Genomic DNA, 25,723 nt, shown 5'->3' on the forward strand with positions numbered 1-25,723 from the left:
CCAAGTGGGAAACAAGGATGGTAATAGGCAAGAAGAAGTAGGGAAAGGGATGACATGGAGAGAGGAGGGAGGAACACATGACAAATGCAATGTCTCTTTCAATGTTGTCTTCAGAATTGTATATAAATGAAAATAATAATAAATGACAAACACATAATAGCAAAAGGCCCCTGAGTCATTGGTGACTCATTAATTTCATTGTCATAACATATGATACATGTGGTTGTGTGTCATTTTCAGTTGCTGTCTCTTGACTCTGTTCATATCTATCTTTTTAATTAAGTCTTTATTAAGCCCAAGTGATTGCAATGCATTACATTGGATTTTTAAGTAGTAGAATGGATGATGGTTTATTTGTGGATAATATTGTAGTCCATCTCTTCAACACAGATTAACGTTGCCCTCTCCACATTACTCTTTATTCATAATATTTTCCATAATCTCCAAATATGTGATCTGGAACTTGAGTCACTTCCTATGAAAGCATCAAACCCCATACATATAACAGAAAATTACATCTACTATGTTACATCCAAAATGTAGTACGCTACACACAAACAAATAAACAAAAACTGTCTGGTGTTCAGAAGCCCAAACAAAGTGTGATGGAAGGACAGATAGACAGATAAATACATAGATAGATAGATAGTGATAGATAGATAGATAGATAGATAGATAGATAGATAGATAGATAGATAGATAGATAGATAGATAGATAGATAGATAGATAGATAGATAGATAGATAGATAGATAGATAGATAGATAGATAGATAGATAGATAGATAGATAGATAGATAGATAGATAGTTGTAGCACTTGTACTGCTGTTGCCATCTTTTTCATCCCATCAACTCCCCAATGCGCCGGTAGGTGGCGGTACAGTCCCGTGAAGTCGGTTTGCGAGCCGCCAACACATACGTAACAGTCTGGTTTATACTTCGTCGTACTGCGGTGTACATAGCCGATCTATAAGCCCACAAGGCGTCACGCGCGTGCCGCGTTGTGGGCTTGTAGATCGGCACTGTTACCACACGGCCGTACGACGAAGCATATAATCAGCAGTGTTGCCATGTCGGCTTATTATAAGCGACCTTGGGCTTCTTTTTCTGTAAAGCTGCCCTGTAAATATTGCGGGTTGCGGTTTTGGGGGGTTTGTTTCTAAAGTGTAGTTGCTTATTTAGGCTTGTTTCCAACTTCTCTAATTATTATCTAAACCAGTGGTTCTCAAATATTTGTATGAACATGTTTTGTGGCACAGGGTAGCTCCAATCGGAACCTCTCCCTCCGCTCCGAGATGAGCTACATAGCGGAGGGAGAGGTTCTAAATGGGGCTATGCCACAGGGGAGCATTAGTGTTGTTAGAATGTTTTAAAAAAAAGATTCCAAATATTCCACATTTTATTGCAAGAGTTTTTGTTTTGTTTTTTTAATATCAAATCTAAAAGCTCACAACGCGTCGCGACGTGTTGTGAGCTTAGATCGGCTATTTTCAAATTGCCGATGCAAAGAGGTTTAAAAGTGCGCATGTGGCCATAGTTGCTTCTTTTGGCCTTGTTTTCCTAGACCTGGTTGCTTATTTCTCTCACAAAATATGGCAACACTGATAATCATGCATTGAGAGGACTGACATCATCCAGAGAGACACAATCAAAACAATCTGGATTAAAAAAAACGTAGATTGTTGCATTATTATAAACAAATATTATTATTAAGTCGTGCTTTGGATGTTAAAGTTTAGATTAAAACCATCATCAAGACGCAGGGTTGCTGAATATACTCAACCAGAATTAAATCATGTATTATTGTCCTTTTAAAGTTTGTAGCCTGGCATCGAAACCATTTTCGTGTTTGTGATCCGGTCGGAGCGGAAATAGCTACACGTCATCAGGTGGCCGGGACCCATGACGGGAACTTCCGGTGCCGTGCACCTTCAAAATGATTCCCCTATAGTTTAAAATGTGTTTAGTTTGGTATAATAGTTTCGTTTCTTTTGGTATAACTATCGTTAGGTATGTCTTTTATTTTAACTCGTGGCGAGACTAAACTACTTGATTCGCATTATGTGGGGAACAAAAACAATGCGACGCCAACCGGAACCCATCACCGGAACACGATAGTTGTTTTCCCCCTTTTTCCTAAACCGGATCACACAGCTAGTTTTAGAATGAATACCAGGCTTTTCCTCCGCGGTGGAAAGGCTGGTGACGCGGGGATAATGGAGGACTGACATCATCCAGAGAGACACAATCAAAACAATCTGGATAAAAACTTAGATTACTGCATTACTATAAGCATAGATTATGGATGTTAAAGTTTAGATTAAAGCCATGATCCAGACGCGGGGTTGCTGAATATACTCAACCAAAATCGACCGTTAAATCGTCCTTTAAAAAAAAAGCTTTTCTGCAGGTTTGTAGCCGGGGTGATCATTGTAAAAAAAAAAAAAAATATGTCTCATTGCTCTTCGTCCACGTTTCGTGCACGCGTGGAGCGCGTGCTGCAGGCGGTGATGGCCCACACCGCCACGGAGATGGTCCAGCTCTTTGAGGAGGCGTGCGTGGCTCTGAGGACGGAGGCGCTGCAGAGTCAGCGGCGCCGGAGGAACCTGGAGAGCATCCTCTGTGTCTCTGCGCACACTGCTGCTGCTGAGACAGGTCCTTAGAACATTGGTTCTCAAAGTGGGGTCCGGGGACCCCCAGGGGTCCTTGAGGGAGTTCCAGGGGGTCCCCAGCTAAATGATGGATTAGGCACCCAAATGGCAGCTGTAACTCTGAGAGTGTACACATGGAATCAAATGGACCCTATCCTATCGGGTCCATTTGGTTCCATTTGTACACTCTCAGAGTTAAACTAACATCGATTTTACAATATAATTGGGGTCCCAGAGATAGAAATGCCATTAAATGGGGGCCCTTAGCCTAGTGCATGTCAAGCTGGGGGCCCTTGAGATTAAAATGGGGGGGGGGGGGGGGGGGGGGACCTGTCTGCTGCTGAGACAGGTCCTTAAAACACTGTCTGTTAACATCACTGTCTACTGTATACTCTGAGAAGGTGCAAATGGAACCAAATGGACCCTTCCGGTCCATTTGGTTCCATTTGCACCTATCCCAGAGTTACAAATGGACGTAATTTCTGAACGCACTCCTGCAACAGGTTCTTAGATGTGTTTATCACCGTTTAAGACGTGCACTCTCACAGTTACATCGGTGTCATTGTCATCTCTAAGCATAAGCACCCTCCTGCAACAGGTTCTTCAACGTTACATAACACTATTTAACTCTGAGATGGTACATGATGGAACCAAATGGATCCATTTTGTACCATCACAGAGATTTAAGATACCATTCTGACAGTTGACACACCCTACAGGTTTGGATAACACTAACGCTGTGTTTAAGTGAGTTATTATGTATAACATTTTGTTCAAATAAGTCTTAAATAGCTCTATATTCCCATAGTAATCATTGAGTTCAGTAACACGGGGTCTCCTTATCTCTCCAGCTCTTTTGTAAACAGACAAATACATTTTCAGGTTTTATGATGCCAATGACCTGTCTGAGAGAACTCATACAGGATACAGGATAAACAAGTGAAAGTGATGAAACAAACAAAAATTATAATGAGCAGACAAAACTGTAACTGGAACACTATGACGTTTAAGCTGATAAATGATCTTGGGAGACTGCAAACAACCACTGCAGATGTGTTGTATTAATACTCTACCATTATAGCTTCAACTCTGAGAGTGTACAAATGAAACCAAATGGACCCATAAGCGTCCATTTGGTTTCATTTCTCGGAATTACACAAATTGGCACTGAGGATTTTAGCATCAATTGTGTGTGTGCATTCAAAACATACAGGTACTTTATAGGAAACCTCAGAGGCTTATTAGTTGCCCTCTCTTCTGGCCACAGAGTTCAGAATAGGCCGGAACATCTTGCATGATCAAGGTCAAGTTTTTGGGGTGCAGGTCCATTCAGGACGGTCTCTACAAGCTAGTTGGCATGGCTCCCAGAGTGACTCAATTGATGATGTACATCGTTTTTTGAGGGAGTCCTTTGCGGTTTTATAATTTTAGCATTCCATTACCTACATTTCATCTTTGCACTTGTTTCATGTGGTCGAAAGCTGATATACTGTAGTTGGTTAATCCATTAAGACCGGGAACGAATCTGTGTCACATTCATAGCTATGTAGGTATTTGGCATACAAATTGAGGTATGACATTTTTTATCACACAGCCCCATAAAGTTAAAAAGAAAAATGGTAAATTGAACGGTAATTGAAATTTTAACTTTCATAATGGACGATTTACTTTTCGGGCAAGTGGGCATGACCTTTGGGCAAGTAGAACATGACCTGTACTTGCCTGATGGCAAGTGCCTTTGAGACCTTAATGTCAACCAGTGGGTTAAAACAAGTAAAAGCCATGCATGAGGGCTGGTTTTTGTCTGCCTGTCAGCGATTGTTCTCGAGGGCATTCGTCTTGAAACACCGACCTAAGAGAAGGCTCAAGACATTGTGTGTCTCTTCTTATCACAGCTTCAGACAGAAACGCGATGGGTCCAGAGGTTCTGCCTGCAGTGGAACAGGTGCTGAGTGGAGAAGAGGCTCTCTCTTTGTTTGGACCAGTTGAAGACGATGACTGGACCGTAACGGAAAGCCCTGGTCCCTCACAAGGTTATTATGGTTTAGAAATGTCATTGTTTTTTTTTCTGTTTTGACTTCATTTAATTTGTTTTTAATGTGGGTTTGCTAGTTTAGTTTAGTTTAGTGCTAGTTTTAGTCAGTTGTTTTATTTTATTGCAGCTTTGCTGAGCTTTACAAATGTTGCTATTTTTTAAGAAAAACATGTCTCAGATTATTGTTTATTTTAGTTAGTTGAAAACGATACAGTTTCAGTTAGTTATCGTGTTTTTTCTTTCTTTTTTCAGTTGACTAAAATGTTTTTTTCCATCATCACATTGCAGCCAGAGATGTGAATTTGACTGGTCCTTCGTCACATACTGCTGTCAGGGGACGTGTGAAGATGGCTGGACCTCCACGCACTGCAGTCAGAGGACGTGTGATGATGACTGGTCCTTCATCACGAGATGTGGAGCACAAGGAAAACATGGGAGCTACCAGTGTGTCAGAAGAGGTGTGTACAATGCACGATTAGTTCAAAGTCAGCATGACTACACCGTTTAAACATGAACAGTTACTGTATGCTTGCGAAGACGGTTGTTGATGTTTTCTCTGGCTTAGTCAGCATAGTGAAGGAAGTTTTCTTTCTCTATTAAATCACCTTCAGTGATGAAGGAAACATTCATTTATTTTTATATATATTTTTAAACTAAAGAATATGATTTACATCACCATTAATCAGGCTGTTAAGCATTTACCTGAGTCATGTATGACATGTAAGGAATGTAAAAGACAGCCAAAACCTGGGTCTGCAGTACATTTTATGTTTCCTAATTCCCACATATAGTTTTATAATTATCATTTTAAAAGATTTTTTTAAAAATACACAAAAATATGTATTTCTAAGGGCACGCTCTCACCAAAAGTTGGCTGGCCGCTGTTAAACGCAGGTTGTGCGCGGCCACAGTTTTTTGCAGCCAGCGGATTCTAAAAAACGGGAGTGACGCGCCTGTCACTCACTTTCAGGACCCTCCCCGTAGCCCGCACCGCCTGCTGCCTTGAGCACCATGGTGCTTCCTGAGTCTTGGGACACTCCGCCTTCGACTCACCCGATTGGACAGAAAGGGAAAATCAGCTCCTGCCTCCAGCAGTTTTCTGCTTCAAATGGACAAGTCGTCTAGAGCAGATAAACGCAAGGTCTGCGCGACAGGCGGAAAAATCCGCTCTTGCGTGAATCCACGCATTTACATTGACAATGCATTGGCAGATTCTGCCCCAGAGGTAAAATAAAAGTGCGGTGAGAGCGCGCCCTAAATTTGGATCCAAAGGAGACGCCAGATTTATCTTTTTGGTCTTGAGCTGGAAAAGGTTTGGGAAACCCTGCTGTAGAACAAAGGACCACAGAGATAACACACTCACTTCAGGCTAACAATACTTTTAGTGTGTCTAACAATACCAGAAGACATTTATGACTCTGCTTCATTTCTTAAAGGGATCACAAGCATTCTCAGTGACGGCTGTTAAAATGGAGAAAGATGACATGGACGATGATCATGAAGGTCAGTCTAATGGTGACACTAGAGAGAGGCGCATTCGGTCAGCAAAATCAATAGGGATCAACCAGCAAACGGCAAATTCCGTGGCAATTGAGCCAGTAGTTTATGATGCGTAAAACACCAAAGTGGTGAACGAACTGACATTGTCATCCTTATACAGCCCTGTCTCTAATGGGACTAAAAATACATGTGATAACATGACCAAGAGCCCCACAACTGATTACTGTTATTCTAAGGCTCACTGTTGATGTGATATGACCCATTTATATCAACAGAAGGAGGCCAGAAATGTAACCAGTTTATCTGGTAGACCGGGGCCCACCAGGGTTTTTTACTTGGTCCCCTCCTTTTTCCCCCTAAGTGTTTTGCCAAAAATAGCCCAGTTATAATCTCACGACCTGTTGCAATGTGAGTGACACATTGTGTGCTTGTAGATTCTATTTTCGGTAAATATTTGCCTATTATGACATGCTGACAATAGGGACACTAGGGTTAAAGTGGTTAAAAATGATACGTATATGCCGAGTACAAATATGAGTGAGGGTCGCTCATTGATGACACATGACTATGCAGAAAAATATGTTTTCTTGTTATCTGAGATGATGTTTGAACATGATCCCTCCTGCCAGGTAAAATCGTAAATTATTTGTGTTGCAGGTTATGATGACTCTAGATCTTATGCGCAACCAGAATACAGATACAACACTAATGAAGAGTTACCGGAGGATGACGATACCTCCTACACACCTAAGAAGAGGAAGAGGACGAGAGGCAGGAAGCGGGGCACCGAATGTCGCCTATGCAAGACGTCCTATTTCTTCGGACTGGCTGAACACCAAAAGAAATGCAGAGGTGATTTGGTTTACACGTGTAATTACTGTGGCAAGACGTTTGACAACCGATCCAGTTTGACCCACCACAAGATCAGCCACAACAGCAAGAGATACAGCAGCAAGAAATACAGCTGCACTTTCTGTGACAAGACGTTCGTTTACGACAAGTGCCGTGTCGTCCATGAGCGCAACCAACACAGCAACACGAAATACTGGTGTTCTGATTGCGGGAAGATGTTCCAGGAGCGCTTGGAGCGGGACCAGCATGAGTGCATAGTGTTCACGGGGAGTTTTGCATTCACCTGCACGGAATGCAACAAAGGATTCAACAGGCAGTATATCCTTAAGAAGCACCAACTGGCAGAGCATCCGGAGATTTTTAGCAATAACCAGAAAGTACAAGTAGAAGTGGGTGAAGTCCATGTGAAGATAGAAGAGGATTATGAGCAGGACATGGACCCTACCAACTATGGTTATGAGCAAGACATGGACCTTAACAGCTACTTTAGTTATGAGCAAGACATGGACCTTAAGAACCAGGATTATGAGCAGGACATGGGCTTTGAGATCCAGGATTATGGGCAGGATGTTGGTCTTAAAAACCAAGATAATGAGCATGGCATTGGCCTAAACAATCAGGTTAAGGAGCAGGACATTGACCTGAACGACCAGGTTAAGGAGCAGGATATGGACCTTAAGAACGATGTTTGTAAGCAGGACATGGGCCTCAAGAACGATGGTTATGAGCATGACATGGGCCTCAAGAACGAGGGTTATGAGCAGGACATGGGCCTTAAGAACCAGGATTATGGGCAGGATATTGGTCTTAATTACCAAGATTATGAGCATGACATTGGCCTAAACAACCAGATTCATGAGCAGGACATGGGCCTAATTAACCAGGTTTATGAGCAGGATATGGGCCATGACGGTTATGAGCAGTATATGGGCTTCATGAATCTGCCAGAGAAGGGGCATTTTAATCTGGAATAACATTGGACAAATGCATGTGGAACGTTCCAGAATAATAATAGACTAAACAGTTGAAGTCAAGAGTATGGTGTAGAGATACAAGTACTATAGTTCATCACTTCTCAAAAAATCTGAACATTACATTACATGAGCCCAACCCTACAGGAGATGGGGTGATAACAAGGATAATTGTAACACTTCTTTCAACTGGAGATTGCCCTTTTCAGAACTACGTTTGAAATCAGAGAACAATTAACCCTGATATGACAGCTGTTGCTAATGAAATGCATTTGAACCTGGCTATGTAGATGAGTCTTATATTTTGCAGCTATTTTGCCTAATTACTCATTAATTGTATGGGGAAGGTTTAATGGGTTCTCTAGCACACTATATTGTCATTGTATCTCTAATATGTTTATTTAGACTAAAAGGATTTCTTGAATTTACTTTTGGTATAACTCAAGTATTTGTTTTGTTTTGTTTGTTTGTTTTTTGTTTTCATAAGAACATGATTTTAAACTCTCCCCTGTGACAACAGATGAGGTGTTTAAAGGGATTGTAGGTGATTCAGAGATAAACAAAGAAAAAAACTCCAGCTGTTCGTTTCCCCGACCACCAGGGGGTGACGCACGGAGGACTTCCATAGAGTTAAGGGTACTTCTAAACGGGCCATGCCGAATATAGGTTACTTTATTCGGATACAATTCGCGGAACTGGCCGCCCCTGCCGGTTCTCTGAATTTTTATTTTTAAATAGGCTCTTTCATGACAAATTGACCACATATATGAAGTTAAACAACTAAATTCTATCCAAACGCTATCTGAAATGTAAATTATGTGCCTCAAAAACGAAGTTTGAGAGCATTTTAAAACCGAAAGTAAAAAGTTCACACGGACACGGACGCGCACGGATGCGCACATGCGTGCGTTAATTTACGGCCCGCCACAAACATAAACAGTAGGGAAATACGTATTTCAGAAAGAGGACTGTTTCAATGCAGGAAAACACCCCAGCATCATTATATAGTGGCTGATAGAGGGGAAAAAATGCAAAATGTATATATAGAGATATTTTTCAAATTTAGGCTTAATGTTGCCAACAATCCCTTTAAAAAATTGAGCGCACTACAACAACACAGAGCCACAGGCCTCGACAATATCCCCTCCAAATTTCTAAAAGACTCAGCCGCCTCCATTGCTCCAATCATTACTCACATGATAAACCTCTCCATCATCCAGGGACGGGTCCCTAACGACTTCAAAAAAGCAAGGGTGACCCCTCTGTACAAAAAAGGAAACCAATTAGACCCTGGCAACTACCGCCCTACTTCTATTCTTAGCTCCATCTCGAAAGTCATGGAAAAAATTGTCTACGAACAGGTTGATAAGTATCTTGCCGAGAAAAATCTAATTTACAAATTCCAATCTGGTTTCAGAACAAACCATTCCACTGACACATGCCTTCTCTATTTGAACGACTCTATCAAACAAGATGTCGACAATGGCAAATATTGCGGCATGGTCATGCTGGACCTCCAGAAGGCCTTTGACACCGTTTACCCAATTATGATCGATAAGCTTAAAGCAATAGATGATACGTCGGTGAGCCGGATGAGATCCTACCTGGAAGGGAGGGAGCAAGTGGTGGAAGTAAACGGCACCCAGTCCCCTCCCCTCCCAGTGACTTGTGGTGTTCCGCAAGGAAGTATACTAGGACCTTTACTGTTCCTGATATATGTGATTGTGAACGATATATCTTCAGCTTGCGACTGCAAACTGTTCCTGTTCGCAGATGACTCGGCTCTGCTGGTCTCGGACAGGGACAGGCTGCAGGTTGAGAAAACTCTCAGCTCTGAACTCGACAAGATCTGTATCTGGCTCTCCGACAACAAACTATCATTACACCTGGGTAAAACTGAATCCATCTTCATTGGGTCCAGTTCTAACCTTAGCAAGGCTGAGAGTTTCACGATCAAAGTAGGGGATGATGTTATCACAAGAAAGGATGAAATTACCTACCTGGGTTCCATCTTGGAGGCAAACCTCTCCGGTAACAAAAAAGGCAGAAAGAGTGATCAAAAAGGTCAACCAAAGAATACGCTTTTTGTAAAGGATTGGACGTCTAGTCAGTAAGAATACTCTGAAGATTCTTGCAGGGGCCCTCATACAAGGTTATTACGATTATGCATGCTCCTCATGGTATCACAACACCTCCAATGCCTTAAAAACAAGCCTCCAAACATCCCAAAACAAACTAGTAAGGCTACTTCTTGGCCTCAATCACAAAACCCATCTAACCCCTGCTCATTTTGCTAGGATTGGATGGCTTAGGGTTGAGGACAGAGTACAGCAACTTGCTATGGGCCTGGTCTTCAAGATACACCACAACATTGGGATTCCCCTGTATTTGTCAAAATACTTCCACAACGTTAATGAAGTCCACGATAATAACACCAGAGGCAGCTCCACGAATCATGTTCAACGCAGATTTGGCTCAACAAAGGGAATGAACTCGTTCTCATGCTATTCATCAAAAATGTGGAATGCCCTACCAAAAGGAGTAAAGGAGTGTAAAACCCTACTCACTTTCAAAACTGCCCTAAGGATACACCTTCAGGAGGCTGCAATTCGAAAATGGCCCCTGTCTAAGTCTTAACCTACCCCCCACCTCCCCTTTTTTTCTTCTCTTGTATATATTCTTCATTCTACATACCAGTAACCTCAAGCTCAGTTCTTAATGAGTCTTCCAGTTTAGTAGACCTTGTATTGTGAATTTGTACTTCCATGTACTGTTGTTCTCATGTCTTACTAAATAAAGTACATCAATCAATCAATCAACATTTCATCTTTGCACTTGTTTCATGTGGTCGAAAGCTGATATACTGTAGTTGGTTAATCCATTAAGACCGGGAACGCATCTGTGTCATTTTAGATTTCTTTGGCTATTCAAAAATAGCAAATCTACAAGCTACGAGCTTGTACATCTGCATTTTTTTTTAATATCGTGAACATTTGTGCAAATATTTGATTTATTCCAGGACCCCCCCAGAAGCAAAGATTTGAGTTACAAATGTTTTTTTTTTTAATCGAAATTTGCACTTAATGTTCAAGATTTTTCAAGTATAAAAATAATGGTTATAGCTAAAAATCTAAAATGGCACGGATGCGTTCCTGGATTGAAAGGGTTAAAACAAGTAAAAGCCATGCATGAGGGCTGGTTTTTGTCTTTCTGTCAGCGATTGTTCTCGAGGGCATTCGTCTTGAAACACCGACCTAAGAGAAGGTTCAAGACATTCTGTGTGTGTCTTCTTATCACAGCTTCAGACAGAAACGCGATGGGTCCAGAGGTTCTGCCTGCAGTGGAACATGTGCTGAGTGGAGAAGAGGCTCTCTCTTTGTTTGGACCAGTTGAAGACGATGACTGGACCGTAACAGAAAGCCCTGGTCCCTCACAAGGTTATTATGGTTTAGAAATTTCCACTGTTTTTTATTGTCTCCGCCAGGCCGAAGGCATGGAGGAGAGTATGTTTTCACTTTGTCAGTCCGTGTGTGTGTGTGTGTGTGTGTGTGTGTGTGTGTGTGTGTGTGTGTCCGTCTGTCACCAGTTGTGATTGGCTAGAGAGACACATGATGACATGATGACATCACTCATATCATACCTACCTGACCTGGCGGAGACCTGTGCTCCGAGGAGCACATCTTCTAGTTTTTATTCTGTTTTGACTTCATTTAATTTGTTTTTAATGTGGGTTTGCTAGTTTAGTTTAGTTTAGTGCTGGTTTTAGTTAGTTGTTTTGTTTTATTGCAGCTTTGCTGAGCTTTACTAATTTTGCTATTTTTGAAGAAAAACATCTCTCAGATTATTGTTCATTTTAGTTAGTTAAAAACGATACAGTTTCAGTTAGTTATCGTATCGTAGTTTGCCTATTATGACATGCTGACAATAGGGACACTAGGGTTAAAGTGATTAAAAATGTTACGTATATGCCGAGTACAAATATGAGTGAGGGTCGCTCATTGATGACACATGACTATGCAGAAAAATTGGTTTTCTTGTTATCTGAGATGATGTTTGAACATGATCCCTCCTGCCAGGTAAAATCGTAAATTATTTGTGTTGCAGGTTATGATGACTCTAGATCTTATGCGCAACCAGAATACTACACTGATGAAGAGTTACCGGAGGATGACAATACCTCCTACACACCTAAAAAGAGGAAGATGAGAGGCAGGAAGCGGGGCACCAAATGTCGCGTATGCAAGACGTCCTATTTCTTCGGACTGGCTGAACACCAAAAGGAATGCAGAGGTGCCTTGGTTTGCACGTGTAATTACTGTGGCAAGACGTTTGACAACCGGTCCAGTTTGACCCACCACAAGATCAGCCACAGCAGCAAGAGATACAGCTGCACTTTCTGTGACAAGACGTTCGTTTACGACAAGTGCCGTGTCGTCCATGAGCGCAACCAACACAGCAACACGAAATACTGGTGTTCTGATTGCGGGAAGATGTTCCAGGAGCGCTTGGAGCGGGACCAGCATGAGTGCATAGTGTTCACGGGGAGTTTTGCATTCACCTGCACGGAATGCAACAAAGGATTCAACAGGCAGTATATCCTTAAGAAGCACCAACTGGCAGAGCATCCGGAGATTTTTAGCAATAACCAGAAAGTACAAGTAGAAGTGGGTGAAGTCCATGTGAAGATAGAAGAGGATTATGAGCAGGACATGGACCCTGCCAACTATGGTTATGAGCAAGACATGAACCTTAACAGCTTCAGTTATGAGCAAGACATGGACCTTAAGAACCAGGATTATGAGCAGGACATGGGCCTTGAGATCCAGGATTATGGGCAGGATGTTGGTCTTAATAACCAAGATTATGAGCATGGCGTTGACCTAAACAATCAGGTTAAGGAGCAGGACATTGACCTGAACGACCAAGTTAAGGAACAGGACATTGACCTTAAGAACGATGTTTGTAAGCAGGACATGGGCCTCAAGAACGATGGTTATGAGCATGACATGGGCCTCAAGAACGAGGGTTATGAGCAGGACATGGGCCTTAAGAACCAGGATTATGGGCAGGATATTGGTCTTAATAACCAAGATTATGAGCATGACATTGGCCTAAACAACCAGATTCATGAGCAGGACATGGGCCTAATTAACCAGGTTTATGAGCAGGATATGGGCCATGAGGGTTATGAGCAGTATATGGGCTTCGTGAATCTGCCAGAGAAGGGGCATTTTAATCTGGAATAACATTGGGCAAATGCATGTGGAATGTTCCAGAATAATAATAGACTATACTCTTGACTCAGAAGTCAAGAGTATGGTGTAGAGATACAAGTACTAGTTCATGACTTCTCAAAAAATCTGAACATTCCATTACATGAGCCCAACCCTACAGGAGATGGGGTGATAACAAGGATAATTGTAACACTTCTTTCAACTGGAGATTGCCCTTTTCAGAACTTTGTTTTGAAATCAGAGAACAATTAACCCTGATATGACAGCTGTTGCTAATAATATGCATTTGAACCTGGCTATTTAGATGAGTGCTATATTTTGCAGCTATTTTGTCTAATTACTCATTAATTGTATGGGGAAGGTTTAATGGGTTCTCTAGTACACTATATTGTCATTGTATCTCTAATATGTTTATTTGGACTAAAAGGATTTCTTGAATTTACTTTTGGTATAACTCAAGTATTTGTTTTGTTTTGTTTGTTTGTTTTTTGTTTTCATAAGAACATGAATGGGTGACACAAGTTTACTGACAACTATGATTTATTTATTTTTACCACCAATTTTTATTAGGGCAACTAAATGTCAAGATCTTGTGTTAATACATTTCCAGGAAGAACAACGACTGTACTTGAGTGAATTGTTTGCAAGCATTGGTTTATACATAAAAAATGTAGCTTTTTCCATTTTCGACAGCCATTTCAACAGAATGTAGTTACTTGTTTTTCTCCTTTCACATAAACCACGTGTTCCAGTGAAACTTATGTGAAGTTTTTGTAAATAAAAGAACAAGCATAAAAATATGTTTGTGTGCTGGTTGGTGTGGTGGAAGAATCAAGAGGCAGTATTTGTCACTCAAACAGGTACAGCAGCAAAATGTTGAACAGTAACAATTACAAGAGTTTATTTTTGCAGAAATCCACAAATGGCAACAAACCGCTCCGTTCCCATTGAAAAGCATTGGCAGAATCTGCCCTCATAGGTAGAATTAAACTTCGGTGTGACTGCGCCCTAATAATACCTTAATAATTATATTCGAAAATATAAAATAAAGTTTGAAATAATGCAGGGAAGTAGCAATGCAGAATATGGAGTGACAATAATGTAGCAGAATATATAGAATGTGCAATAAAAGGTATACATACAGTATACACACATACAGTATATTGTGTGTACTGTGTGTGTATATATATATATATATATATATATATATATATATATATATATATATATATATATATATATGTGCACACACACACCAAAAATATGTAATGCCATTCTTTGTACTGATCTTCATTATGATAGCCTATCCATTCATATCAGCGCACATGTTTAAAACTGAAAGGTAAACACTGTATGGTGTCCACACAGTAACTATGTTTGTATTGTTTACTGGGGCACGTGCACCAGTAAATTAGGTCAAGCGACGTCCCTGTATCAAAGTAAATAAACAGTGCATTGATGTCTTATCGAGACCGTAATGATAACAAGATTCAGAGATGAGAGCAGAGAAAAGAGCATAATGATTCCTTCATAGTGGAGTGCATCAATGTCTTATCCGCCTGATAAGACTTAATAAATGACACCAAGACGTGTCATTTATTCAGCATTACATTACATTACATCAGCATTGTGGGTCTAAAATGCAGTGCATATATTTGCAAAGCACTTATGAAAAACCATTACCTATTGTCAGTCATGTGCATGTGTACACACACAACCATTGATTGATTGTGAATCATGGTAACATTTCTGTTGTTACTGTTCTATTGGATCAGTTCTTTTTGACTGGGAACACAATAGTAGGTGACATGAAATGAAGATTGAGCTACACAGGAACAGTGCACTGTTCGCTGCCCACTGAAGACAAGTTACGGTGGCCCACTGTAGGTAGCGTCCACGTTCATTTTCACAGATTTTATTTCTTATTGTCTCCAACAGGCCATAGGCATGGCCGAGACTATGATTTTGCCCTGTCTGTCTGTCCGTCAGTCCGTCCGTCTGTGAGCTCCGGCACCTTTGGACCGATCAGCATGAAACTGTGCACCCACACTCCCTGGAGGCCAGAGCAGAACATCTGCCTGTTATAGCACCACCAGGAGGCCGATTTTTGCACAAAAAATATGTAATATTACTCCTACAGATCTTGTCCAAACATCACGCAAATCGGTACACAAATCTCAATAGGCATGTGATCAAGACGGATCTGTTTGATTTTTCATTCAAAACTTTGCAGGAATGCCTCCTTTTGCGCAATCATGAACACACACTGATCCCATTCCAAGTGGCTATGACTGCCTTCCAAATTTTGCGGGCCCTGGGTAGGAAACCTGGCCTGGCGGAGACCTGTGCCCAAGGAGCACACTTTTCTAGTTCAGGTTTATTCTTTCTTTTGTATTATCTCATTTTAGTGGACTTATGGTTGTTTGTACTTTGTTGTTTGTTTTAACCTTATTTTATTTTACCTACATTTTATACTATTCAGTAGGCTATAATACTCTGGACAGAAAATATGACTCTTGTTGAAAAGTGAAAGACAGAACAACAGTGGCATGGTGGCGAGTGTGGTGGTGAGTATGACTATGAATGTTGTACATTCATTATTCTTGCTGTGGAAATGTAGATTATGGTGAATTGTCCACCATCTTTATTCAGGTTTTATTGGGGACTGGCATTGATTTAACTACACACAATGCCCCCGATCGGTGACCCAGATATTATTGGAGTTTTTGTAATTTACAGACAATCATAATAACAAGATATTATACTGTATAAGGGGGGAATAATTCTCATAGTGATTTTTGGGAAGGTATGCAACCCAAGTGCTAGGAAATATGTTAAAACCCTTCATCGGTGGTAGCTTTCTGTGTGTTATCACTCCATTTATAACAACATGCCAAAACACAGTTTTCAAAATCCGAATGAAGCATTCTACTTCAAACTGATTGTTCTCTTATTATTGACCCTCTCTCTTTGAAAAATGGTTGGGATACAGCTCAAACTACATATTTTCAGAAAAGTTGTTAAAACTAGCGTCTATCTATTACGGTCAGGCAGTGACAACATAGTGACTAGTACATGAGATGTATTGTTTTCACAGAAGATGTAACACAAAGGTTTCATCTGTGTCACAGTCTCAGACTGTGCCCGTCTAGGTGTTGTATTTCTATGTTGTGTTCTAGTCGTTCTGGTTCTATGTTGTCTTCTCCAGCTGTATCTCATGTGTAATCAGCCCTCATGTGTATATTAGTCTTGTTCCCCAGTCAGTGCTTGTCGGATCATTGTTTGTGTCACATCCTCTGTCTGTATGTTAGTCTTTAATAAAATCCCAATCTTGGGTTTGAACACTACTCTGCCTGGCTGTCCTCACCACACCACCAGATCGTGACAGAATGATCCGACCAGACTGGACCCAGCGGACAGCACCACACACCTTGGTCTTCCTCTGACCTGGAGACCCCTACCTACCCTCCTACCCTGCCGACCAGCATGTGCCCTCTGCCCCGCGGCGAGCGTCCAAATGATGACCCGCGCCAGAGCCCTTGCTGGCCACTTAAAGGTGCTCTCTGCTCCACTGTGCCAGAGCCCTTACTACCCATCCACCCTGATGTGGAGATGTCCTCTCCTACCCTGACGTTCAGCTTGTGCCCTCTGTTCCGCGTCGATGCGTCTGGAAGATGTTCCGCGCCAGAGCCCTGGCTAACCGTCTTCCCTGATGTCCTCCCTGATTGACCAGCATGTGCCCTCTGCTCCACGTTGAGCGTCTTCACGATGAGCCGTGCCAGAGCCCTTGCTGGCCACTTCCTCCCTGTCTCTGTCCCGGCTCCTCGCCTGCCGTCCGGGCCTCTCCGGCCGCCTTCCGGCGGCCGTCCTGCCTCGAGCTCCTCTTCTCTGCCCCGGTTCCTCGCCTGCCATTCCGGACTTCCCCTGCCGCTGTCCGGCCGGACCCGGGTGGCCATCCCGGCCTCGACCCGCGCCTCTTCTTCCTGCCCTGCCTGCGCCCTCTGCGCCGAAGCCCTCAGCGCAGAGCCCTGGCAGCGGTCGCCCCCCCCCCCCCCCCGCGCGTCCTGTCCTGTCCTGTCTTGTCTCTGCCCTCTCCCCCCCGGAGGTTCTGGCCCGCTTCTCTGCCCCCATCCACCCATCCACCCATCCACCCATCCATCCATCCATCCATCCCATATTCCGGTTCTGGGACGCCTGGAAGTCGTCCCGTGGGGGGGAGGTACTGTCACAGTCTCAGACTGTGCCCGTCTAGGTGTTGTATTTCTATGTTGTGTTCTGGTTCTATGTTGTCTTCTCCAGCTGTATCTCATGTGTAATCAGCCCTCATGTGTATATAGAGCGTCGCATTTCCATTGACATTTCCAAAAATATTTATATCTATTAATTTAAGCCTCGAATCAAGCCATCATGACATGACATGAATCATGACCATAAACGTTTGATTCTGTGATTTTTTTTTTTGTTGAAAACGGCAAAACAAAGGGTATTTATTAAATATAGTATATCATATAATTAAATATAAAATAAAATAAAATCACAGAAAAAAACGTTTTATGGTCATGATTCATGTCATCTCGTGATGGCTTGATTCGAGGCTTAAATTAATAGATATAAATATTTTTGGAAATGTCAATGGAAAAATGCATTGAGTTTTTTCTTCCGGCACCAAAAAAAACAGGAAGTGGGCGGGAACTGCGACGCTCTATTAGTCTTGTTCCCAGTCAGTGCTTGTCGGATCATTGTTTGTGTCACATCCTCTGTCTGTATGTTAGTCTTTAATAAAATCCCAATCTTGGGTTTGAACACTACTCTGCCTGGCTGTCTGCATTTGGGTCCTCACCACACCACCAGATCGTGACAATCTGTAAATAACCATATACATAGATTCTAAGGAAATGTAGATTGAAATTCAATAAACAAAATATAGTGCAAGTGTGTAAGATATCCAAACGGCCACTGAAAGCCTGGCGGAAATTTAACTTTTGATCTGCGTGTCCAAGAATGATGTGTAATACCTCTTTAGGGTTTTCATGTAATATATATATATAACATATTCCTGATATGTTTTTTATATCAGGTTAATCTCACGCGTTAAAGATCATGGTTAAAGTTGACCTCTGGGAGAACAGCACATGGAAACAACTTGACATTCATGGTTCACTTTAGTCATGATTTATTTTTGTTTATTTTTGTCATTAACATGTCACATTCATAATGTGTGTAATTTTTTTTTTATCTTTTGCAACTACATTCAATATCTGTAAGCTCCAACTCATCAGGATCAGAAAGTCCACCCACCACATCCTCCTGGCCCGTGCCCTCCTGATTTGCACACACAAAATTATCTTACCCACATCCTGGTCTACCTCATCCTCCAAAGTATCCTCCTTATCGACATCACTAAATCATCTGTAGCTTGAACATATCATACATCAGTAACCATCTTCACCAGAGCAGTTACAGTACCTCAGTGATGCACTGAGGGGGGGGGGGGGTGAATGGGTGTGTGTGTATGGGGCGGACGCATGCTTCATGCGAGTGTGTGAGTCCGGCCTGCAAACTCTTTAAATCCAGAGCCAAAATAGTAGTTTTGTGTCTCCCCAGGACCCAAGCTAGTGAAAAAAGCAGATCTACAAGTTCACAACGAGCTTGTAGATCAGCTATTTCCACTACTTTTTCTAATTTATGGAATTTCTTTGATTTGTTTTTTTATTTCATGAAATTATTTTGGAAAATCATTGAATTTGTTTTTAACTCAAGAAAAGCTTTGCATTTTTTAGGTTTTTTTTAAATAATATATTTTTTAAATGTACAAAACAAAAAAATTATGGGATATTCACTCGTGACCCATAAAAATGTGTCCGCGACCCACAAATGGGTCCCGACCCAGTGGTTGGTAAACAGTGAATTATAGCGTAGCCTACCCAATTTCAACATGCCAGGCTGGAAGTGGTGAGGCACGTCTACACGCATACTTACGGTAGACACCCCGGAAGTAAACAGAAACGTAAAGATCCACGAGATCTCGGTCCGAGAACAACAACAAACATCAGTTTTGGGATTGAGCTATCATCAATATTATTATAATTGTATCACTATATCATTGCACCATGTGACGATCGCCGCTGTAGAGCCGTTTCGTTCTGAATAAAGAAAAGCATCACAGCCAGACAGACAGACACGATCATGGCGAATAACACTAATAATAATTACGCGAGTTTCCACAACCAGCTCGCGTCCATCATGGAGGTGCTGGCCAACGCCGCGGTGGCAGAGATCTGCCAGCTGGTGGACGACGGCTACGGCTCCCTGAGGCTGGAGATCAGCAGGACCCAGCGGGAGAACCTGGCCCTGAAGAGCAAGCTGAGGCTCATGGAGATCCGAGCACCACGACCCGACAGGACAGCAGCATCATCAACATCATCCTCCTCCTCCTCATCCACGAAGAGACCACCCACCGTGACCCCCATGCTGATGGTCACCTGCACCAGGAAAGGTAAACTCAATGGTGTAAAGTTATTAAGTGCATGTACTCACTACAATTTACAACAACAATAATAATAATAATAATTGTATAATGTACAATTTTGAGGTATTTTTTACTTTACTGGAGTATTTCCAATAATCCATTTTTCAATACTTTTACTTCTACTCCACTACATCTCAGAGGCAAATATTGTACTTTTACTCCACTACAATTATCTGAAAACTTTAGTTACTTTGTAGATTTGTATTATTATTACAAAACATACACTAACCACTTTAGCTCTATATACATTTCGGCCATTTAATGGCCGATCTACTAGCTCACAATGCGTTGTGAGCTTGTAGATCTGCAAATTTCAAAAGATTTTAATACATTTTATACATTTCAAAACCTGCTAAATGGAACATTCTGCATATTGAGTACTTTCTACTTTTGGTACTTTAAGTACATTTTGATACCAATACTTTTGTACTTTTACTCAGGACAATTTTTTATTCCGGACTTTTATTTTACTTTACTTAACAGAGTATTTCTACATTGCAGTATTGATACTTTTACTTAAGTACATTTTTTTAGTACTTTTCCCACCACTGGGTAAACTGTCACTGTCACATCTCTCTCCAGCGCTAAACTTGCAATCCACAAGTTGCATGTCCTACGTGGGATTCGAACCTCTTGTAAACTATTGTAGGCGTCCTACCTAACTATCCGACTCAGGGTCTTGGGGGTTCTCAAGCTTTTTTAATTTCAAGGACCCCCAGTTTGGCATTTGACTTTTGGCCACAGACCCCATTTGGTTCCATCTGTACATTCTCAGAGTTACAGACCTGTAAGGTTCCATTTATCCTAACTATCAATAATTTACCTGTGGACCCCTCTGAAACCCCCTCAAGGACCATTAGGGGTCCCCGGACCGGGCCCCACAATGAGAACAACTGGTCTAAAATGTCTCAATGACATAGTATGGAGATCACTGCAGATGTACTAATATTGTATTACATACTCTGAGTTGTTAAAACTATGTTTTATTCTGGAAAATTATTAAGTTAATAATAATAATCAAGAAGACTACACTGTGGCTGTGCTGCTTGCCAGTAAAATATTACACTAGTAATAGTACAATTATGGCAGGGCTTTATGGACAAAATCACACATCACAATATAGTATTTTACCAAATACCTCAATATCAACAATGGTGCTTTCACAAAATATTTACACAATGTGATTTTTAAAAAAAAGAGAAGAAAGAATCATCAGTAATGCCTGTATAATAACTAAGTGGTTAAAGGCAAATATACTGTTTTCCAGCTAGAACAGTCAGGTAAGAATCAGAATGCAACCTTTAAAACTAAGAAACACTTACTTGCCATATGATGATATTAAACTATACAAAAGTGATAAAGATATACACACATTTTGATGTATTTCCCAGCCCTAGTAGTGCATGCAGTATCTGTGGAATCTGTCTTGGGACGTTGTTCCTCATATCATTAATTCACAATCATGTTCCTTATGTCAGATAATGTTGGAGAAAAGCGTCCAACCACTTTGAAAACAGCTGGAAGATCGTCCATACTGGAGAACACTGGCTCTCACATGTCAATGGTAAGTGTTGCGATGACATTGCCTATAATATGGTTAAGCAGTCTCGTTCTGCTTTACTCTAGCTCTCTCCCCCAAATGTCTTACAGAGTTATGAAAATGCTTGTAATTTGTGCTTCACATAATGCAGATCTTGTAAATAATTCACCAGCGTTTGAATGGTAGTAGAATTGATCTGCTGTAATCAGTTTGATGTACTGTACATACAGATACCCTGCTCAGTTTTGTGTTCATCATGCTGCTGATGTTATATATCGTTGCTGTCAGGCCGAAATCTTGTATCTCCATATTTAATCGTTTTACGTTTTTTCCTAAATGAATGCTCTACTTTGTCATATGACAGTGTCACACAAAAGTAGTGGAAATAGCTGATCTACAAGCTCACTAAAGTGTCACATCCCAAATGTGTTGTGAGCTTGTAGATTGGCTATTTTTGATAGTTGAATAAACCTATTTCACATATAGGGCTTCGCTGCCCTATATAGCATGTGTTCCCAAACTTTTCAGCCCCCGACCCCAAAATAATGCGGCCATTGACTTGCGACCCCACCTAACCCTGGAGGGAATTTATGCACATAAACTTGCACGTTTGGTGTGCATTTGTAATGTATTAAAATGGTAAAATGTACTATTTGTAGAGTGTATTTCATCCATTCTGTTGAATTAAACCAAAATAATTTCGCGAGTTAAGTGGTTAAGTTCGTCTGTGGGTTTTAATGAAACGTTTTAACAAGGGCTTCATTGGAACCACTGGAACACTTTTCAACATTTCCTGATATATAATTTTGGACATGCAAGGTTTCTTCCCGACAGCAACGATATGTGATGTATGATAAGTGTGTGTGTGTGTGTGTGTGTGTGTGTGTGTGTGTGTGTGTGTGCATAAAGACATTCATATTCACAGTTTCACACAGAACAAAAAGAGCCACATCAGTGACATTGACATTGATGTTTGTGTGTCAGTCTGTGGTTGTGACAGACACTCCAGTAGATCCCGATGTGATGGTGATCAAGGAGGAGAGGAGGCTGGAAGATGAGCCCACAGGCTGCAGCGTGGCAGAAGACCATCACAGGACACTAGGGAGCAGCAGTACGTATTAGAGCCAGACTGATACTATATCGGCCATTACGCAGACACCGAGTTGTAGTTTTCAAACATTTGTTTTGCAGCTACGATGCAACAGTTAATCAAACTAATTGATTATAAAAAAATATAAATTTGATTAAAATAATCAATTTAGCAAAAATAGCCGATCTACAAGCTCATGCGTTGCAATACTATGCATTGTGAGCTTATCACCTATTTCACTATTTTTGTTTAATCAGACTAAAACGTTGACTAAATCGTGTTGATTCATCGATGTATATGAATATATATATAAAACAATAAATAAATAAAAACATGCTTCTCAATAAATCGATCAATCAAAAAGTAATTGACCAAATAATCATGAAGAAGATAATAGATATTTGCAGCCCTAATCTGGGAAGCTATTGGCTCAGTATAGAAGGCGGTTCTCTTTACTCTGGGAGCATTCCTCCTGAGTGACCTCATCAGTAGCTCCAATACCATTATGTGAGACGTAATTGTCTATCGTCATTCAAATGCTATTTTAGAGACCTCTCCATTCCACACACAGTGTGGAGAGTTTACGAGTTCACGTGTTTAAAGAATGGAACTGTTGATGCAGTCATTTAGGCCCTGGAGCAGTGGGGTTATGGGGCAGGGTTTATGGGAGGAGAGGTATTTATGTAAATAGGATATTTCATATTTAAATGCAGTGCGGCACACTTGCGGTAACCTTGAATAAAGTGAAGTTACATTACAATCACAATCACAAGAAACTTTAAGAAAATGCAGTGTGCCATGGTGAAGTCCCACCCTCACAAAAAGGCTGATGTTAAAGTGGAATTCCACTGAAAATGAAATTAAGATAATTTACCAAGTGGAGACATAACTGATTAAGTTATTACATTTGTATAATTATTATGTTGGAGTATGGACAAAGCCATCTCTGCACAGAACTAGCAGGAGCGGTAGGAGCTACTAGCGGTACGTTGAGTTCTGTGTTCAATTATTGTCACATGCCTACACTTTATTTATTTTTTTAAAGCTGAAGTCCTTTGTAATGCAGGAAGCTGGAGCATGTGCAGTAGGTCAGGGCTGTAACCGGCTGTTAGCTCAATTTACTCTGTAGGTGAGAACCATTTCAAATAAAATACAAGAGACCCAGAATGGCATTCCTCCTTATACGACACAAATCTCCCCCTAGCCAAAAATAGCTGATGTACATGCTCACAACACTTTGCGACGTGTTTTGAGCCTGTAGATCAGCTATTTTCACAGAATGTTCGCCTGTTATATGACATGCCCAGAATGGCGATGCTACGGTTCATGTGGTTCACATCCACCACAGAATATCTGAATGTAAATCCAGTCATCTCCATCATTATGACATTCTCTTGCTGACTTTTTTTCCTCTTGTTCTCTTGAAGTTGGACTTATGAACGCCGATGCGACCCCAAGCATCAGTGACACGGAAATGCCCAGAATTAGCCTCTCCGGGCAGTACGAAACGGAGGACTTCACCGAACCCCCGCCTCGACAACGACGAGACGGGACCGAGGAGGACGACGACGATGGCCTTAAAGCTCAGAAGGCAGACAGCGGATATGACACCGATATACAGCAAACACAACAGTCGGACCGAAACTGTAGACTACTAACAAGGGACTCCGCTCCAAGCTGTGCAGTGTACGGTGGCAGAGCCAGTGAAGTCGCTGACTTGTCGACGTCACAGCAAGACGTGGGAGATGTGGTTCTGTGTGGCTCGTTCTCTGTCGATGCCATCGCCACAGAGTTCGGAAGTAGCACAGGGACTGATGCACAGACTCCACTGGCAAAAGCATGCGATACGGACGTGCCAACGCTAAAGACCAGAACAAACGGTTTGTACGGCACGCTGCCACCGTCTCTAGTGGCAGAGTGGAAAGTAGAGGAAGGCACCACAGCTGTTAAATTAGAGGCAGACACGCTGTCGCCTTGGTCAGACGGGGGCGCTTTTAGCACCGGCCTGTCTTTAGTTCCCCTTCAGAGAAATGACAGGGACGACATGCAGATGATTAATAGTAAATTAGTGACTGACAATGATAACGGCCTGTCCTCGCCAAGTCACCACAGAGAAAACGACTCGTCCGGGAGTAAAAACAGCGAGCTGGACACCGGCGGCTTCGACTCCTCTTCCTTCGACGACCTGTTCTCGTCCCCAGAGGTGGCCAGGTCTCTGACGGCTCCTCACAAAGACTCGGACGCGGACGGACCGGAGGAGCGGCTGCCGCCGCCGCCGCCGTCGTCCACTTTTCCATTCCTGTCCACTTTCGGGAACCCGTCCGCCTCCTCCTCCTCCTCGGACCGTCGGGCCGACGGCGGCTTTCGCAACCCTTCCTCCGACTCCAGATGCAGGCCCTTCATGGTCAACCCGGAGCACGTCTTCAGCTGCCAACAGTGCGGGAGGCTCTTCACCAACACCAGGGACCTGCTGGTGCACCAGAGATCCCACGCCGGGGAGAGACTCTTCCACTGTACCATCTGCCGGAAGCCCTTCCTGCACCTGCACCAGCTCAAGACGCACCAGCGCGTCCACACGGGGGAGAAGCCGTTCAGCTGCACGCAGTGCGGGAAGCGCTTCTCCCAGTCCAGCCACATCAAGAGGCACATGAGCGTCCACACGGGGGAGAAGAGGTACAGCTGCGGCCTGTGCGGCAAGCGCTTCTCCCAGTCGTGCAGTTTGAAGGTCCACCAGGCCGTTCACACGGGAGAGAGACCCTATAGCTGCACACAGTGCGGCAAGAGTTTCTCCGTGCTAGGGAACCTGGTCAGACACCAAAGTGTTCATATCCGGAAGTAAAACGAGGGACAAATGATATGTTGTTAACACAAAATGGGTTCTACATTATTGATGTTGAGTCTTATGCAAGTGTAATACGTGTATTAAGTCAGTAGAGGTCCTTATCATCTCTGTTCATATTAGGGAATGTTTTATGTGTGCCGTCTTCGCTGAATAATGTGCACTGTTGCAAATGACAAATGTATTTATATGAAATAAAGTGGTATTTCAAACATGTACAGTTGTACTTTTTTTAGGTGCCACAGTTATGAATAAGCGGGATTTCCAGTCGTTGTACTTTTGTGTATATTTAAATTATTTTAACATTACAATAATGCAGATAAAAGGGAATCCCCTTGTCCTGGGGTGATATTGTGCTTATGATCTTCAGGCAGTATTACTTGTCAACCAACCAGTAAGTGTCCTACTCATTAGAGCTATGGGGTCCTACCAAACACCGAGGGCTAAATGTCTAGTAGAGTATGGAGACCACCTCAACCACTG

The 25,723-nt window shown here is 42.1% G+C and overlaps 3 protein-coding genes across 4 annotated transcripts; all 3 read left to right on the top strand.

The window, feature by feature from the left end:
- Positions 1-1,670: 1,670 nt before the first annotated feature.
- Positions 1,671-8,405, top strand: LOC308074241 (uncharacterized protein). Of its 2 annotated transcripts, XM_080413612.1 has the most exons (5): positions 1,671-2,654; positions 4,546-4,683; positions 4,974-5,143; positions 6,122-6,188; positions 6,843-8,405. In XM_080413612.1, exons 1-5 carry the CDS (start codon positions 2,450-2,452, stop codon positions 8,009-8,011), a joined length of 1,749 nt encoding a protein of 582 aa, XP_080269738.1. In that variant the 5' UTR covers positions 1,671-2,449; the 3' UTR covers positions 8,012-8,405. The 2 variants fall into 2 exon arrangements, with proteins under 2 accessions (XP_080269738.1, XP_080269739.1); XM_080413613.1 differs by lacking the exons at positions 4,974-5,143; positions 6,122-6,188.
- A 2,919-nt stretch (positions 8,406-11,324) lies between these two features.
- Positions 11,325-13,481, top strand: LOC308094428 (uncharacterized protein; the record flags this gene model as incomplete). The annotated part of the gene is made up of 2 exons (XM_080441077.1): positions 11,325-11,445; positions 12,113-13,481. 2 exons carry the CDS (start codon positions 11,325-11,327, stop codon positions 13,252-13,254), a joined length of 1,263 nt encoding a protein of 420 aa, XP_080297203.1. The 3' UTR covers positions 13,255-13,481.
- Positions 13,482-19,221: 5,740 nt separating this feature from the next.
- On the top strand, positions 19,222-25,415 carry LOC308074225 (uncharacterized protein). The gene is made up of 4 exons (XM_080413582.1): positions 19,222-19,738; positions 21,250-21,335; positions 22,296-22,422; positions 23,829-25,415. The coding sequence occupies exons 1-4, from the start codon at positions 19,429-19,431 to the stop codon at positions 25,238-25,240; spliced, it is 1,935 nt and encodes a 644-aa protein (XP_080269708.1). The 5' UTR covers positions 19,222-19,428; the 3' UTR covers positions 25,241-25,415.
- The last annotated feature ends 308 nt before the right edge of the window (positions 25,416-25,723 follow it).

This window comes from Gymnoscopelus braueri (assembly GCF_963280865.1).
Source record: "Gymnoscopelus braueri genome assembly, chromosome: 2".
NCBI lineage: Eukaryota > Metazoa > Chordata > Actinopteri > Myctophiformes > Myctophidae > Gymnoscopelus > Gymnoscopelus braueri.